The 19,323-nt window shown below is 44.1% G+C and overlaps 1 protein-coding gene and 1 non-coding gene across 2 annotated transcripts in view; both read left to right on the plus strand.

Moving 5' to 3' along the window:
- The window catches only part of LVRN (laeverin), a 78,074-nt gene extending 66,841 nt beyond the window's left edge, over positions 1–11,233 (plus strand). The window contains exons 19-21 of the mRNA XM_042982616.1: positions 834–909; positions 5,925–6,143; positions 9,334–11,233. Of these exons, the coding sequence (XP_042838550.1) occupies positions 834–909; positions 5,925–6,065 (217 nt within the window). The 3' untranslated portion in view covers positions 6,066–6,143; positions 9,334–11,233. The remainder of the gene's footprint in view (positions 1–833; positions 910–5,924; positions 6,144–9,333) is intronic.
- LOC122232420 lies at positions 3,451–3,643 on the plus strand. The gene has a single exon (XR_006209765.1). It is a non-coding gene; the product is annotated as a U2 spliceosomal RNA (small nuclear RNA).
- Positions 11,234–19,323: the final 8,090 nt, after the last annotated feature.

Below are 19,323 nucleotides of genomic sequence, written 5' to 3' on the forward strand. Positions count from 1 at the left end.
GAAGTAAGTCAGTCGTGTGTATTAACCGTCAACTATCAATAAAACAGTGTCACTGCAACCCTCTTTTGTTCAGTCCAAAGCATTAACCCTATTTTAATTTTCTTTCTTCTTTAATGCATCCAAAAGTCTTTATTTACCTTTTAAACTTCAGCAAGGCTTTGGGCAGGTATGTATCTGCTGTATTTCCATAACAATGTTTCCTGGGGTTTTATTGCAGAAGATCCCTGTTGGCTACTCAAGGACACTAAACTAGAGGGGAAGTTACAGTCACTGTGCCTCTTTGAGGGAACAGAAGTACTTAGCCCTTCTGCGATCACCAACATCTTGAGAATCTCCAAAGACATGGATCATTTCTCCAAAAACAATATACAAATTCAAAATTTTAAATAAGCTTTCAGGGTAGTTTAGCCAGAGTTTCCGAAAGTGATCCCATATTAATAACTGTTTGTTAAGGGGCATAATTTTGCATATTTACTTACCCCCTTATAGATTATGTTAATTTGAAGTGTGTGACCACTATTCTAACCACTTCATTTAAAAAGATAAAAACAGTTGTTGTTTTTAGGAGCTTTTTATATGTAACTAAAAGTTTTAGAACTACGTGTACACAAATCGATATTTAACTGTAATGTTTCCTTAGTGCTGATAAAATTCTCTATATAATAGATTCCCTCTTAAATGATGACCCTAACCTTATTCATACATGATTTTGCTTAGATTCAGGAGATAGGAATCAATAGGGGCTGTACGCTTAGCATTTACCTGCTATATAAAGTATAGCTTTATCTTGCAAAACATTTTCCACGTCTGATTAGCATCTTGTTGCTTTGTAGGTATGGAACACAATCGCTGGTTAATCTAATGTACATAATAGGGAGAACCATAAGCACAGATTTACAGATCACAGAGGTAAGTACTTTAGATATTGTGAATTGTAACAATAATTCAGGAGCCATTTTTAACGTAATTTGGAATTGCTAAAATTAAAAACCACAGGCTTGGGGCGCCTGAGTGGCTCAGTGGGTTAAGCATCCGACTTCAGTTCAGGTGGTGCTCACGGTTTGTGAGTTTAAGACCTGCGTCAGGTTCTGTGCTGACAGCTCAGAGCCTGGCGCCTGTGTTGGATTCTGTATCCCCTTCTCTCTCTGCCCCTCCCCTGCTCACACTCTGTCTATTTCAAAAGAATAAATAAACATTAAAAATAGATTAAAAACAACAGGCTTATTTGAATTATTATATTCCCTGCTCCTACCGGTGTTATTTTCACTGTATGCAGGAAATTACTTTTAATTCTCTCTTGCTGCTGAAATAGAGACCATTCGTGTTCGCAGAGGACTGGACTCCATCCTTCCTCACCTAACTTACTGCAGGGGACTCTGGCCAGGGCCCTGTACCCCAGGCTGGTCTTCCGTGCCTCCTAGCCCTCATGCTGCTGCCACACCTTGCCCAGCTGTCAAAGCTTCAGTAGCTCATTGCAGCTCTAGAAGAGATTTTTTTTTCATCTTTTAATTAGCATCCTTTATAACCTGGCCCCCATCTGCCTCTCTGGCTTCATTTTTGCCCACCTCACCGCCGAGCATCGGGGAACAAGAGAGACAGACACTTCCAAATATTTTCCCTCTAGTTGGACTGTACCACATACAGGTTTTCTTAAATTTGCATGTTGTTCCACATTTTCCAGATTTTGGAAACACTCTGCCTTCTGATCTGGGTGACTTCCCCATGCCTGGCCTTGGCTGGATAAATCTCGTTACCCTTTAAGACCCTGCTCCAAACACCTGTTCCAGGAATTTTTCCATGAACTGATTTATACCTTCTCCTCAATCATCCTATGAATATCTGTACCCTGGCTGTGACTACATTATACTGTAATTGGGGTGTAAATATGTCTACTCCCTGAGGCTATAATGAGCTCCCTGAGGACAGAGACCACATTTTAGTCCTATCTGTATTCTAGAAACTAACAATGGGGCTTGTCATTTCCAGGCTCTGCTTTCTCCTGGGCTGATTTTCTTCTTAGGCAGGCTTTCTCTACGTGGAGGCAAACATAGCTCCAGGCTTATGTCAGCCCTAGCACTGTCACTTGCAGGAAAAGAGGTCCTTGCTCACCTAATGTCAAGTTCCAGCCCCATAGAATGACCCTGCTTGGTCCTACGTGGGTCGCATGCACCAATCACTGTGTCCGGTGGGGCGGGGGCGGGGGGGCAGTGAAATACTCCAATGGCCTCGCCTGGGTCATGTGCCCACCTTTGGAGCCAGCCTCACTCAAACCTCAGGCCCTGGGATAGGAGAGGAATAGTTCTAGAAAGAAAATGGGATCCTTTAACCAGAAAGTAAACTAAGGGGCCAAAGCAAATAACTATTAAAAAAAGAAATCACACACACACACACTGTAAAACAAGGGTAATATATAAATACAACCTCCACACACCCAGTAGCATAGGTAAAATTAGAAAGATTTATAATACCACATACTGACAGAGAAGTGAAGCAACCAGAACTCTCTTTTTCTGCTGGTGAGAATGGAACATGGTACAACTATTTGGGAAAATAGTTTGGAAAATAGGCAGTATTTTATTTTATTGAAAAAAATTTTAATGTTTACTCATTTTTGAGAGAGAGAGAGAGAGAGAGAGAGAGTGTGTGTGTGTGTGTGTGAGTAGGGGAGGGGCAGAGAGAGAGGGAGACACAGAAATAGAAGCAGGCTCCAGGCTCCGAGCTGTCAGCACAGAGCCCGACGCTGGGCTTGAACCCACAGCCGTAAGATCATGACCTGAGCTGAAGTTGGACGCTTCACCCAGGCTCCCCAAGGCAGTATTTTAAAATGTCACTAGACACAGAGTGACCTATTTATTCCACTTTTAGGTTTTTTTACTCAAGAGACATTAAAGCCTACATCCACACAGTCTTCTACATGAATATTCATAGCAGCTTCATTCTCATTAGCCGAAAAATGGAAACCATCCAAACATCCATCGATAGGTGAATTGATAAAGAAAATGTAATATATCCACACCAGGGAATACTACCCTGCAATTAAAAAAAAAAAAGAAAGAAAGAATAGGTTTGTGTAATGGCCTGGATAGATCTCAAGATGATGGTGCTGAGTTTAAAACACACACGCACATTCTAAAAAACGCAAATATAATCTCTAGTGATAAAAGGCAGATCAATGGCTGCCTGGGACAGAGGGAGGGTTGCAAAGTGCCTGAAGGAATTTGTGGGTATTGGAAATGTACTGTGTTTTGAACGTGTCTATGTGTTTCACGGGTGTATATAGTCATCACAACTCATTTGTATGCTTTAGTGAGTATAATTTATTGTCCATTGATTTCATTTCAATAGACTTAATTTTTTTTTTTTTAATGCCTGAGTACAAATTAAACACCATGGCCTGGGACCATATTCCTAAGAACAGAAGGGGCCTGTGTAAATAAGAAAGGAAACTCAATCGCCTCTTGGCCTTTTGGCTCAGATCAAGCGTAGTATCTGTTCTTATCAGTTTTATAACTGATACATCCTCTCTCCGAGGGCAATATATTAAATGGATTTGGGGAGCAGGGAGATGGCCTAGGAGCTTGGTCCGTCCCCTCCATGCATCGAGCTGGTTAAAAAAACGAGAAGAAAGAAAAAATCAACCTCTCTGCCCCAGCAAATACACCAATACACATGTAAGTCATAAAGGCCTGAGGTTTGATCGTGAGACAAAAAAAAAAAAAAAGAGAGAGAGAGAAGAGAGAGAGAGAAGCAGTGAGCTGTGTAGTTGTTAAGAGAGAGGAAGAACACTAATTCCTGAAGGAATGATCTCTGTTTGCATTTGGCCTGCCTGAGACTGAGCTGTCAGGACGTGATTTACCAGGGACTCCCTGGACAAGAGAGTGAAGGGCACACCCAGAAATGCTGGAAGGAGTGCTCCCACAGTGATGGCGCGTTTGTGCGAGTATCTTCCTTTTTTTTTTTTTTTTTTTAATGTTTATTTATTTTTGAGAGAGAGTGCAAACGCAAGCAGGGGAGGGGCAGACAGAGAGGGAGACCCAGAATCTGAAGCAGGCTCCAGGCTGTGAGCTGTCAGCACAGAGCCCGACTCGGGGCTGGACCCTGTCTATGAGATATAGTTAGACACTCAACCGGCTGAGCCACCCAGGAGCCCCAGTGTGCTGGTATCGTCTAAAGGGCATCAGTTCATCTTTGTGTCTACAGAACCCAGCAAAGATTTTTTGTTGTTTAATGAATGAAGTGTGTATAAATTTAGCTGTCCTCAAAGTTCCAAAACTGTACTCACTGATAGTTGATTTTTATTAATGCAAAAGTATGTTTCGCAGGGGTTCAATTCTTGCAGTTTTGAAAACAAGTTAAATTAGCTACTACGAATAGCCTTGCCAAAAAGTAGTCATCTCCAAGGGTCCTGCCGTAATCTATCTGTTCACAGGATCATATGGAGAATAATGACAAGAATAAAAGTGAAAAGTCGCACGAGTCTCTTCTCCCTCTAGCGTAGCACAGGTTCTATACACTCTCCACTATTTCTTGCTCAGGGCTTCATACTGCACCCTCCAGAGCCTGGCCTCATGCTCTCCAGCACACATGAAGCCCACCTACAGTCCCACAGACCCCCCCCCCCACCCGCCACGCACTACAGGTTCCCACAGCAGGCAGGTGGCTCCCACTGTGGCTCCCATGGCAGGCAGGTGTGGGAGAGGCCGGGAGGTCTGTTCCTGGTTCCTTCACCTGCTCTTTCCTCCAAACTGACTTTTCTTTGACCTTGTAATTAGGCTTGATGGCCTATTTCTGCTCAATTTCAAGTACATTAGTGTTTAAGTGACATTTTGTGAGCGGGGGATGGGTACACAGTCATCTGGGATGTTCTAAATTCTAATCCAGTGACACAGAAATAGACTTTTGGAATATAACTTATTAGTTCATTGGGGTCTGGCTGATGCCGAATATTGAGGTAGATGTTTCCATAAATAAATGCCCCAGCTGACCCAGTGAAGGAATCTAGCCAGTGGACAAAGCTACTATCTCAATATTTTTTTTTAATGTTTGTTTATTTTTGAGAGACAGTGCAAGCAGGGGAAGGATAGCGATAGGGGGACAGAGGATTTGAAGCAGGCTGTGTGCTGACAGCAATGAGCCTGATGTGGCACTCGAACTCACAAACTGTGGGATCATGACCTGAGCCAAAGTTGGACGCTCAACCAACTGAACCACCCAGGTGGCCCGTTTCAATATTCTTTTTTAAAATAACTTAAAAAGTTTTTTTTAAGTATTTATTTATTTTTGAGAGAGAGACAGACAGAGGGTGAGTAGGGAGGGGCAGAGAGAGAGAGAGAGAGAGAGAGGGAGACACAGAATCCAAAGCAGGCTCCAGGCTCTAACCTGTCTGCCTAGAGCCTGATGTGGGACTCAAATTCAGGAACCATGAAATCATGACCTGAGCTGAAGTTGGACGCCTAACCTACTGAGCCACCCAGGCCCCCCCGCCCCCGCCACCATCTCAGTATTCTTAAATAAAGGATACACTTGTAAAGGCACAGATGTAAGGTGCCAGCTTTGAGCTTGAGGAGTTGCAAAGTTTCTTTTGAGATAAGAGAAGATCTCACTGTATCTCTGCCCACACATTTTGTATAATCCCCGATACGCATTCAGTAGGTCATTATCAAGCACCTACTGTGTGCCCCCGGGGGAATAGAGCAGTGAACAAAATAGATGAAGTTCCCATTCCACAGATGGAATCCGCACCTGATTCTTCAGGGTAGGTGTGCGGTCTCCCCAGGAGCACGCCATCTAGAGGCCGGCCTTCCCACCCGCCCCTGCCCACACCGGCCATTTGCAAGCCTGTTGTTACTGAGCATGAACTTGGCCTTCTTCTGGCTAAACGAGACCTGAGTTTGCACTGACCGGCCTTCCCTTTGTCCTTCAAGCTGCAGCAGTTTTTCGGCAACATGTTGGAAGAGCACCAGAAGCTCACAGTTCGTGCCAAATTACAGACAATAAAGAACAAAAATGTGGAAAACAAAAAGCGCAATGCCAGGATGACAGCGTGGCTACGGAAAAACACGTAACTGAGCGGCGGCCACTTCCGGCACCCCTCTAGGCCCGTCATAATGTACTTTGTGCAGAGTTTTGTCCTCCAATACTTTGTGAGTCTGGAAAACCTCATGTTCTGTCATTCGTGTGTCCGTCACATTTGCTCCTGGGAGTCCTTCCCTTCCTTCCCATATTGTCACGTTCGGCCCTCAGGCTCAGTGATGGCTGAGGGTTTTGCCAGTGCTGCTCCGTTCCGGGGGGAGATTTCATGTTGGGCTACAAAACCACAGAATTTACTTTAACTGCCTTGTGAAAACAAATTCACCTTAGAAGAGTCTTGCTTGTTCTGTTGTGAAAGTCAGTGGGATGTTAAATCCTTGGCCAACAGCGCACATTCTTTTCTGAGGGAAATACGGATTTGCAATACTCTGGGGTTTATTTAGTGCAGTATTTAAAAGTGTAATGAGCAAATAACACAGCAGTGTAAAGGAACAGAAACCAGAAAAACTAATAGTCCCTAGAACGCAGAAAAGCCAAGGAAAGCAAATTTTAAAAAGAAGAAATAGGTCATTTTATGAGCCATGTTAAGTGCCCTAAAGGCAAGCGATGTGTCTGCCTGTTTCTCTCTCCCCACAGTGCCCGTTGCCTGTGTCACAGTTTACAGGCTACCGAGCCTTTATTGTGTCACGAAAACAGCCAGGATCGAAGGATCCACAAAGTGCCCTTGGGATTGCTGTCGTGGAGGCCGGAATGAGAGGAAGGCTTTGCTCTGAAGCTGGAGACTGCGTACCCACCTGTGGGCCAGACGCTCATTTGGCCAAAGTCTCTGTGCAAAAATAATGCTGTCAACAGACAGTAGCAATTAGGGGCAGATCTTCAGCCCCAGGGAAGTGGCCAAATACAGAGAAATAGAGCTAAAAGGCCAACATGCTAACCAGAGCATAATCTTTACAGCCAAGCCCTCAGGGGACTAAGTTTGAAACGCGGTTTCATCTGGCCAAATCGAACCTGTTTGTAGTTTGGAGAACTTTAAAGGCGTTCATCAGTTACGTTGTATGGAATTAGCTTAGTTTCATTACACAGGATTAAATCGGGACCGCTAAAGCAAGGCATCCTGCTCTAGACTTTGTGTGATTTAATTCTGTGTTTTCACGCTGATTTTGTTTTTGTTGAATGGGGGTAAAACCACAGATCTCTGATCTACCTCAGAGTGATGTAAACATTAAGAAATATGCCAGTTAAATGCCTTAAAGATGTTGTATAAACTCAAGGCAACGTGATCTCAAGTTTTCCCCTCTTGCTGGAGTAAGTCAATGTAGTCGCAAGTGAAGAAGCAGAACCAAAGTTTGGTTTTGTATTTGTCTCACACAAAGAGGCTCCCTGAGTGAGTGGATGTGGCCATGAAAACCAACCAAAGCACCACCCACCCCCCAGACTTGACCATGGGTCATAGGTCAGAGTCGTCTTCTCCAAATTTACAAATTTAAAACGGGGGTGCCTGGGTGGCTCAGTTGGTTAAGTGTCCGACTTTGCCTCGGGTCGTGATCTCACGGTCCCTGGTTTCGAGCCGTGTGTTGGGCTCTGTGCTGACAGCTCAGAGCCTGGAGCCTGCTTCAGATCCGGTGTCTCCCCCTCTCTCTGCCCCTTCTCCACTCATGCTCTGTCTCTCTCTCTCAAAAATAAAGATGAAAAAAAATTAAAAGAAAAAGAAATTTTAAATGTAAGCAATAGAATATCACCGTGCATCCAAGTCATTATGTGTGAGATATCTCCCGGTATTTTCTAGACCATCCGTTCTCTATTTCCTATATTTCCTCTGATGACGGTCCCCATTTCCAATAACCATGTCACCTGTGTCTTTTCTTCCACGTTCCTCTTCCTCCTCTTCCTCTCCCTCCTTATCCCTCTTGGGCTCCCTTCTCCCTTTCCAGCAACCTCTGCCTGCCTTCTGCCTGGCTGTCTGCACCTCCTGTGACCTTGGTCTTGCTACCCCGCTGTGCTCTCCATCCAAGTGTGCTGGATGTCAGGCTCTGACACTGGTCACCAGGTGTGGGTGACACCGCCGAGGACTGCCTGATCCCACCAGAGGAGTGCCCAAGTGCCACTCTCTAGCTATCTGTTGAAAGTCAAAATCCAGTTACATCTTAGCTTTTGTAGTAAATAAAAAGCACTTGAAGAGCTTATGGGGCACCTGGGTGGCTCAGTCGGTTAAGTGTCCGACTTCGGCTCAGGTCATGATCTCACTCACGGTTTGTGGGTTTGAGCCCCGCATCAGGGTCTGTGCTGACAGCTCAGAGCTTGGAGCCTGCTTCAGATTCTGTGTCTCCCTCTGTCTCTGCCCCTCCCCTGCTCACACTCTGTCTCTCTCAAAAATAAATAAACACTAAATTTTTTTTTTTAAAAAGAGCTTATCAAATGCCCACCTGATTGGTTAATAGTCCTTCCTCTGAATATGAAAAAGAATTCTGAGTAATATACATTTGTCTTACCTGGATGAAGACAGTTATTCCAGATAGGCATTGCATTTTATTATATTGTACTTACCCTCGGTATAAAGTGAAGTAATTATTGAGTCACTACTGAGATAGCAAGAAGTCAGGGAGGGATACTGATGTAGATTTGTGTAAAGGGCATAAATACTCCATTCACCAATAACCCAGCTTACCTATTAGTGCCCCACCTATAAAACACTTCTCCAAGCCATCCAGTTTACCCAGTTTGCTCTGTACTGTTCACCTTATAAAAAAAAAAATTTATAAGATGTACAATGTGGTCGTGACTGTTTTCCATTTGGTAACTAGAAATGAAAAGTTTTCCTTACAATCTTCTGCTTCTTTCCTGATCAACCCACTCAGTGACTTCCCATCGCTGACTTTAAAGGAAACAACAGATGCCTTGGTCTTGAGGACTGGAGATCATCTGTAATTTAGAGCTCTGGGGTCAAGCTGTACTGCAGTTTATTCTGAGGAATGAATGAAGGAGAGAAATGAGCTTTATTTTGTTTTTAATTTTTTTAGTGTTTATTTATTTTTGAGAGAGAGAGACACAGAGCATGAGCAGGGGAGGAGCAGAGAGAGGCAGACACAGAATCTGAAGCAGGCTCCTGGCTCCGAGCTGTCAGCACAGAGCCCGATGCGTGGCTCGAATTCACAAACTGCAAGATCATGACCTGAGCCAAAGTCAGAGGCTTAACCAACTGAGCCACCAGGCTCCCTGAGATGAGCTTTAAAAGGGAAGCCTGCTCGATTGCTTTTTCTGTTTGCTTCAACAAATGCTATCTTTTTTCCATCCAAACTCTAGCAGGATTAACATGGCCAGAGCAAAGCCTTAATGGGGTTCACAGTAAGTAGAACTGCCTCCCTCACGTGGAGGAGCAGGAATCAGCATTCGAGACCATGTAAATATTGCTTTTGGCCCGCTCTTCTCTGGAATCCAACAACATTCAGCAAAGATATTCCTTACAACACACATATCTAAGAGTCATGTGGACTTTTCCTCTTCTCCTCCTTCATAAACAGGTTGGTCCTTAAGGTGAGGCAGAGCAAGGCAGGCCTCTTTATGAGGGGGAGTCAGGGGTGGGGCCGGGGAGACCCATGACCTGGAGTGGGTGGGGGAGTTTGGGTGGGCGATGGGGGAGTCTGTACAGTGGGGAGCAGCTTGGTACAGGATGGCAGAGCCCAGGAAGGTGAGTAGGACATGCACACGGGGCAGGGAGGGGGCTTACAACATGGAGAGTCCGAGCCAAAGAGGGTAAGGTGGACATCTAGCAGGGGTCCACCTAGCATGGGCAGTCGGAGCCCAAACAGGGTGAGAATGGGGAGTCCAAGCCCTAGTGGAGTGAAGGGGACTTTCAGAGCCAGGGCAGTGACTCAGCATGAGGTAAGGGAGCCTGAGGATGGTGAGGAGGGCATCACGTGGGGTGGGGGGAGGACAGTGATGGGAGCTTGGTGACCACAGATGAGTGAATCATATCCAAAGATACATAAATGATAATAGGACCCAGGTTTCTCACGGTTGGAGAAGAGCATAGCAAACATTCAAAAAGGGAAACCTAGAAGGGACCTTTTGTCGTTGGATTGGAGTTGGAGGTATGGATGTGAACAGTCCTCACAGTTTTCAGTATATGGATACAGTCCTGCATAGACATGTAAATGTGTGTAGACGCATCTTGCCCCTTCTGTAGATGAACAGATGTGTAGGTACAGATATGTATACAGATACGGATATAGATATACATGTCAACATCAATCCTACCTTCTCAGCAGAGAGGGCCTGGGAGCAGCCACACCCTACCAACAACAAACACAGCTAGTGCCCAGATCTTGGCTTCTAAACACCATGGTCTACTATGCAAACCAGGGCTCCACAGAGAAATGGCTGATTTCAGGGCTTTCATGGGAAAGGGACAATTTGAGACGGAACGTCTTTTTGTACCGAAAGACAAGGAAGTGTTCAAAGAATGATGGGAACATTGATACTTAAGCCAGCTTGAAGCACCTCCCTTTTCGTCCAATCTGGGAAAATTTGAGCATCATAATAAAGACAGCAAGTAACCAAATAGGGACTCATGAATCTATAGTTCTCTGTCTAATGAATAATTGAAATGTTGATGAGGAAAAGGATATATACACAATTTCAAGGTGACTTACCATAAAACACGAATAAATTACAAAGGGAAAGTGAGTAATTTACAATTATCACCTGGCAGACAACCCCTCACTCCACCCGTGAATGTGAACATCATCCCAGTGGAATTAATTTAAAAAAAAATTGCTCCGTTTAAAAAGCCGAGATGACACTTTTGTTATATCCTTGACAAACCTCCATGACATGAATCTAACCATGAGGAAACATCGGACAAACCCAAATTAAGGTACATGCCAGAAAGCAGTCTTCAAAAGCCTCAAGGTCACAGAAGTAAAGGAAAGACAGAAGATAGAGGACCATCTTAGACTGAAGGGAATTAAAGATACATGACAACAAAGTGTAATGTGATTCTGAACTGGATCCTTTTGCTATGAAGAACATTACTGGGACAACTGGAAATATTTGAATGGAGTCTGAGGATTAGATACTAGAAATGTATCCACATTAATTTTCTGACTCTGACAGGTGTGTTGTATTAGGTAGAAAATATCCCTGGTTGTAGGAAATACACATCAAGGGGTGAATGGGGCATCCAGTGACAACTTACTCTTAACGATTCAGGAAAAAATATTTTTGTATTGTAATTCTAATTTTTCTATAAATGTGTGATTAAATTTAAAAATAAATGTTATTTTTTAGTAAAACTGTAATATATTTTTCTTTCAAACCATTTTTGTCTTTCAGGCGTGGTAACAGCCACTCACAGTCCTCAAGTTTATCTGTTAAACATTTCAGTTAACACAAAGGAAAAACTTAAGTTGTCCCAAGAAACCTAATGTCTTGTTTCAGCCAATATTTTCCTAGAGGAAATTTTAGTCCTAGAGGGACTAAAAACTTAAAATAAAAAATTATTGGGCACCAGTGTGACTCAGTTGGTTGGGTGTCTGACTCTTAGTTTCAGGTCAGTGTGATCCCAGGGTCTTGGGATCAAGCCCTGTGTCGGGCTCGGTGATGAGCATGGAGCCTGCTTGGATTCTCTCTCTCTCTCTCTCTCTCTCTCTCTCTCTCTCTCTCTCTCTCTCCGTCTCTCTCCCCCTCCCTCTTTCTGAAAAAGTGTTATTCAAGGGGTGCCTGGGTCATTCAGTTGGTTAAGCATCTGACTTTGGCTCAGGTCATGATCTCACGGTTCATTGAGCCCCGCATTGGGCTAGGTGCTGTCAGCATGGAACCTGCTTCAGATCCTCTGTCCCCTCCTCTCTTTGTCCTTCCCTCTCTCTCTCTCTCTCTCTCTCAAAAATAAACATTACAAAAAAAAAAAAAAAAAAAGAATGGCCCCTCAACACTAGCATCTCTTACATGGGATCAACACAGTCTGATAATTTCACCAATTCATGCGAACCAGTCCTTAGTGAGGCCGTGGGTCTGAGGCCTCATTTAGGAGATTGTCCTAAGAATGCCCCGTGACAGAGGATAGGTATGGTTTCTTCCAGAAGGCGTTTCTTGGACTTCCAACAGTGAGCAGAAGGCTTTCCGAATCACCAGTGCCAGATGGTGGCTTCAGTCTTAGGAGCTTCCGTGAAAGCTAGGCGGGGGGGGGGGGGGGGGGGGGGACAGATTTCTTCCATAAGGTTGGTGTTCTCCCTGCCCCCGCACCAACACACCCCCTGATTTTACAGAAAATACACTCTTTTTATAAATAGGTACAGAGTGGGGCGCCTGGGTGGCTCAGGCAGTTAAGCATCCGACTTCGGTTCAGGTCATGATCTCACAGTCCGTGAGTTCGAGCCCCGAGTCGGGCTCCATGCTGACAGCTCAGAGCCTAGAGCCTGCTTCTGATTCTGTGTCTCCCTCTCTTGCCCCTTCCCCATTCATGCTCTGGTTTTCTCTGTCTCTCAAAAATGAGTAAACATTAAAAAGTGAAAAAATAAAAACACTTAAAAATTTTTTTAATTAAAAAAAAAGAGCTTATTTTAGAACTCCCTTTGAAGATCTCTGGTTCAATGACTAGGACTTGAGCTGGTCATTTGCTTCCTGTAAGTGCCCAGCACACTCACAAATGGCCATGTTGTCCCACCTCCTCCCGGTGACAGTGGCTAAACAGCAGCCGCTGGGGCCTTGAAGGTGCTTGTTCGCTAAGTACCCCCTTGTAATTAACCTGATCGCAGGGCGGTGTCAGCGCTGCGTCCAAGGCCAGGGGCGTGATCAGAATCCCACCTTGAGAGTCTATTTTCTGGGAGTCTGCTGCCGTCCCTCAGGCCTCAGTCAGGAAAACAGAAACCAGATCTGCTTTTTTTGGACTGAGAGAACTTACCATAAAAAAAAAAAATAAATAAAATGGTATAGAGGAGCCCGGGGGGGGGGGGGGGGGGGCTCAGTTGGTGAGTGTCTCACTTTTGATTTTGGCTCAGGTCATGGTCCCAGAGTCATGGGATCCGTTCTCTGAAGAGAATTGCTTTCTCTTTTTCTTCATTTTTTTAAACGTTTATTCATTTTTGAAAGACAGAGGGGTGAGTGGGGGAGGGGCAGAGAGAGAGGGAGACACAGAATCCGAAGCAGGCTCCAGGCTCTGAGCTGTCAGCACAGAGTCTGATATGGGGCTTGAACCCACCAACCGTGAGATCATGACCTGGTCGGAAGTGGGACGCTTAACCGGCTGAGCCACCCAGGTGCCCCTCCGAAGAGAATTTCTTAAGAGATTAAGATCCTCTCTCTCTCTCCCCATGCCCCTCTCCCCTTCTCATGCTGTCCCTCGCCCTAAAATAAAAAATAAACTGGTGCATCTGGGTGGCCCAGTCGGTTGGGCGTTTGACTTCAACTCAGGTCATGATCTCAAGGTTCGTGAGTTCGAGCCCCACGTGGGGCTGTCTGCTGACAGCGCAGAGCCGGCTTCAGATCCTGTCCCCTCCCCCACTGGTGCATGCGTGTTCACTCTCTCTCAAAAATAAATCTTTAAAAATAAAATAGTAAATCAATAAATAGTATATAAGAAACTGAAGGGTTAAAAGAGTAACAATGAGATAACCTCAAGGGAGGTGAAAAAACCTGCAAGAAACGGCTAGCACGTCCCGGGCAGGAGTAACAAGGGGAAGAGGTGAGCTTATGCAGAACCTAGAGGCAGGTGCTGCTGCCTCAGAAGCTCAGAGAAAGGGCAGGCAGGGCGGGGACCCAGACCTTGAGGATGGGGCCTCTGGCACTCTGAGGCGACACACCAGGCTCGGTCTAGGAGACCAGGGGGAATATCCCAGGAACTGGAATCCAACAACCACCCTCAGGAGAAAGGGTCATTGCTGGGGTGATGATGGCAGAGCCGGAAGCAAAGAGGAAGGAGCAAGCCCCTTCGCCCCACCCCAGCTTTTCCGTGAGCCTCAGCGCCCCCTGCTGGCAGGGCTGGCACAGCCCAGATTCGGTTTGCAGAGCCGGGTCCTGCCCTCGCTACAGCAGAGAACAAGGTGGATTTGGGACTGAGAGACGGTGGCCTCCTTACCAACTCAGGTCAGTGTAATTGTTCCAATTTCAACACACGGGGCAACAGACGCAGAAGCCAGAATTTAACACATGCTGTGTACTGCCAAACCTCATTTACTGTGGCATTTTCTTTGATCTATCAATTCAGGACACGGTGAAGATGCTCTTATAGGAATCACACACACTTACTATGGGCCAGAACTAGAGAGTGGGCCAGCTTTTTTTTTTTTTTCAAGTTTATTTATTTTGAGAGAGACACAGACAGCACAGTGTGGGAGGGGCAGAGAGAGAGAGAGAGAGAGAGAGACAGAGAATCCCAAGCAGGCTCCAGGCTCTGAGCTGTCAGCGCAGAGCCGATGCAGGGTTCGAACTTACCAACAGCAAGATCATGCATGACCCGAGCTGAAACCAGGAGTCAGATGGTTAACCGAGGCATCCAGCTGCCCCTCAAGTAAGCAGCTCTTGGAAAAACAGGCAATGCTTCATGCAGGCACAGCCTTCAGAACAAAAGAAAACTTTCTAAGAATGATTTGTATAAGAACATTAGATTTGGACCTGTATTGAAAAGAAACTTTAGGGTAAATGCATTTAAAGAGGTTATTGGATCTACTTTGCAAACACTATTTACATAGATTTTTAAGGAATGGCCAAAGTTCTAAAATAACTAGCTTCACGTTGTCAAATCATTAATTGCTATGGTTTATAATTACATTTAAAACCTATGGATTATATAGAAAGTATAGCCTAAGGATACTTTATTGATAGAAATAAACTTTATTCATGTAAATGTGACTCACAGATATGCTTATGCTACTCCTGAAAGCTAGCTTTAGTGGTAACACTCCATTCCTACTGGTTTCATAAACCACATATGGCCATAAAAAGGATTTAAGTGAGGGACGCCTGGGTGGCTCAGTCGGTTAAGCGTCCGACTTCGGCTCAGGTCATGATGCTCAGGTCATGATCTCATGGCTCGTGGGTTTGACCCGCGTCGGGCTCTGTGCTGACAGCTCGGAGCCTGGAGCCTGCTTCAGATTCTGTGTCTGCCTCTCCCCTGCTTGCACTCTCTCTCTCAAAAATACATAAATGTTAAAAAAATTTTTTTAAAGGCTTTAAGTGACTTCAAAGTTAAAAATCCCAGAAATTTAATTTAATATGAATTCCAAATGCAGATGTCAAATTTGTGAAAAAGTGCTGAATTTATTGGTGCATTTTGACTGTCCTTAGTGATTTTTTCCTTTGAAAGCAATTAATGATTTTCATCTTTTTATGTATTTTTTTCCATTTGAAATTGGAAACTCTCTTCCTCTGAGCAATCCTTTTCCTTGGTAACTTGAAAGTAATGCAAAGTGCATTATTGATTTTCTCTAGCATTTCTTGGAAGTATGCTATGGATTCTATAGATGTTGATTAAGCACCTCCAATTCCTTGATTATGTCGGCCACCAATGGGGGGCAGGGGAGGACTCAGGCAAAGGGAAGCCCAAAAGGATTCTTGTTCCCAAACTCCATTTCACTTGAGATACCTCTGGTTTTGTGGGTTTCACGCGTTGGGGTTGATTTAGAGGAAAATCTAAAAAATGACGTTTGAAAACTGATGGACTCCGTGATCTCCAAAGCCCTTTCCAGGTGCGACATCACATAGACATCTAGCTTGTTTGCTCCTCAAGAAACTTCTAGACAAATCATGTTGTTCTGCAGCCTCTGTAGGTCCCACACATGCCCTGCTCAGACGCCCGTCGCTTACCTCTGACATAACTCACCTATGGCTGTAGAAGAGGTCAAACAAATGATATTTGGTGGGCATGAAAATTCTGGAGCAGCAGTCCATTTACTGATGCTTGGCCGGTAAGAAACGTGCCCTCCACATGGCGTTCCTGAAGATTTTCTCTCTGGATTGAGGTTTTGCGCCATCTGCTGGGCATATTTATTTTGCACATACTCTGAGAAATTGCGTTTATTCTCAGACCTAGGTTTCAAAATATTTATTACTAATTTTAAAAACTGTAAAATAGATGGTTAGTCTAGGAAACATGTAAGTGTAGGGGATAATGAAGGGTAAAACAAAAATACAAAGATACCTACTATTCTTAATGACAGTTCCTTGTACATGCACACAGGAATATGTTGTCTTTTGGTTTTGGCTTGTGTTTTTTTAATTTTAATTTTAATTTAGAGAGGGAGAGAGAAAGAAAGAGAGAGAGAGACCAGGGTAAAGGGGCAGAGGAGGAGAGTGAGAGAATCCTAAGGAGGAATCCCCAGCCCTGGGATCGTGACCTGAGTCGAAATCGAGAGTGGGACCCTCAACTGACTGAGCCACCCAGGCGCCCCTTGTGGTTTTTTTTAAACACAAATTTGAGATCAACACTGCATTAGTTTAGGTTGTGTCAGTAGTAAAAGGAGAAGACACATTGCAGATCTAAGATTCATGGGGAGGGACGGTTGTGTAATTTACTTTTGCTACGCAAGGCAGGAATCTTATGTTCCAATTTAACAGGCAGGCAGGATAGAGGTAGGGTTAGGGGACTGGGTGAGATCCTAGAAGAGTGCCCTACAGTGCTCAGAATCACAGGAAACAGATCCCCAAGTTACTATTTCCAGTGGTAAATGTGGCATCCCGCTTTTCTCTTAGTGGATATGTCGTGAGCCCCAATGTGCTAGTCACTGAGACACGTGTTCTAGAACCAGGAGGCCTTATAGATGCTGCTTTGAAGTGAGAGAAGGCCAGGAGGGGACGTAAGTGTGTACAGAAGCAACTATAAATACAGACTTGGAAACACGGAAGCAGGGAGCTTATCCTAATTGGGCAAAGGGACTGTGTGGAACACATAAGTGGGTCCTGAAGGTGGGAACGTTCCTTGCATTTAGGAATGGCTAATGGAAGTCAGGTTTGAGGGAAGGCTGCGGTGACAGTGAGCTGGGAAAGTAGATGTAGGTCATGTCACGGATGGCCTGAAATACGGGCCAAGGATCACACAGCATCACTAAGGTGTTGGAAGGGGAAAACGACACAATGGAATCCATTTTAGGAGAATGTCACTGTGGTCGTGATGTGTGAGGACGTGAAGGACTGAAGGCAGAGACACCAGGTTCGAGTCAGAAGATGGCTTTGTAGGTATGGGAGGTATTAAACAGACATGAAAAATCACTATTCGGCGGACCTAGGAACAGAGCGCGGTCAGAAAACCACAGTCCACGAATAATGACTGCTAAATAAAGCAAAATTTGGACCCAGTTGTGAAAGAAATCGGACAGCAAACTTGGCCCTGTGGATCTTTAACGATATGCAGCCTTCCAATTTACATCATGCACGCTGACGGAAACCGGAAATCCTTGAAACTGCAAGCCTCAGGCTTCCAGAGCAACCCTGGGGCCTGAGAGACATCCTGGAAAGACAGAAAATGGAACAGAATGGGGACATGCACAGACAAGCCACCTTGCTACTGGAGTGGTAGGGGGTGGGGGTGGGGCAGCCAGCCCTGCACGTCCTGGCCTCCATCAGTGAAAGGACCAGAGGGCCTTCCAGGCTTGATTGTAAGCCAAGAGCACATGTGGAGGCTTACACCCAGAGCAGGGGGTTGGTGGGAAACTTTCCAAGTCAACATATCTCTGCTCTCCCCGGTTCACCTCCCCAGTCCCTTTTCCCATTATCTGTCATCAAATAGCTGTCCCAGAAAGCCTGGCCTCCATGCATGGTCTCCAGACAATCAGAGAAAATCAGCCTGGAACCTTTCCAAAGGCACTGGGGTAAACATCACAAATAACTGATAAAGAATGCATAAGAAAACAAATATACCAGAAAGCAGAAGAAAATACCAAGAAACTTCTCCATGGAATAAAATATTAGGAAAATATTTCTTCTTTGAAACAAGAGTTCAAATTGTAGATAGGACTCAAATATGGTAAAAGGAGACAAGTAAATCGAGCAGACAGAAGCAGACCTAATGAGATTTATATCCACAAATGCTCATATTAGAAGAAAAAAAGGAATAGGGGTGTCTGGTGGCTTAGTCATTTAAGTGTCCAACTTCAGCTCAGGTCATGATCCCACAGTTCACGGGTTCAAGCCCCGCATTGGGCTCTGTGCTGACGGGTCAGAGCTTTGAGCCTGTTTCAGATTTTGTGTCTTTCTTTCTCTCTGCCCACCCCCTCAAAAATAAATAAACATTAAAAAATGTTTTTTAAAAGAAAAAAAAAGGAATAAAAACTAATGAGCTGAGCATTCATCTTAAGACAAAAGAAAAATAACACGAAAAGAGACCCAAATATATGAAATGGAAAAAAAAAAATATATATATAGATAAGAATGAATGAATGAATGGAAGGAAGAGAAAGAAAGAAAGAAAAAGAAAGAAAGAAAGAGGGAATGGAAGAAAGAAAGAAAGAAAGAAAGAAAGAAAGAAAGAAAAAGAGCTTTTTTTGATAGGATGAGAAATGTCTAAGAGAGAAGGCACAGATAGCATTAGGAATAAAAAGGGAAACATAACTACAGATACTTCTGACAGAAAACATAATGATGTTTTGAACAAATTTATGTCAATAACATTGAAAACTTGGAAAAAATGGTTAAGCTCCTAGAAAAATGTGATTTACCAAAATACCTCTAGGGGAAAAAAATACACCCTGTAGATTCTCATCTGAAATGTTCTTTCTTTCTTTTCTTTCTTTCTTTCTTTCTTTCTTTCTTTCTTTCTTTCTTTCTTTCTCTTTCTGTCTTTCTGTCTTTCTTTTTAATGTTTATTTATTTATTTAGAAAGAGAGAGAGAGAGAGAGAGAGACTGTGTGTGTGCACAGGAGTGGGGAAGGGCAGAGGAAGAGAAATAGAATCTTAAGCAGGCTTCATGTGCAGTGTGGAGCCGGACGCGGGGCTCCATCCCATGACTGTCAGATTATGTGAGATCGTGAACTGATCCGAAATCAAGAGTCAGCCGCTAACCCCCTGAGTCACCCAGGCGCCCCTGGAATGTGCTTTCTTAACATTCAAGTATGTATATATTTCTTCCTGTTAACAAATACATTTCCACAGCATCATTTTAAGGGCTACATTGTATTACATAATTTTGTTTAATAAAGAAGTCGTTAAATTTTTGCTCTCCCAACTTAGCAACTCTATAATCTAGCAATTAAAACAAGATGCTAAATTTTTGCAAAGGGCTTTATCTTTCCTTAGAAGAAGTCCCTCAGAGTTAATTGCTGGGTCAAAGATGCCTCTTTAAAGATTTTTTACACACCACCTGTCTAT

Source organism: Panthera tigris, chromosome A1, assembly GCF_018350195.1.
Source record: "Panthera tigris isolate Pti1 chromosome A1, P.tigris_Pti1_mat1.1, whole genome shotgun sequence".
NCBI lineage: Eukaryota > Metazoa > Chordata > Mammalia > Carnivora > Felidae > Panthera > Panthera tigris.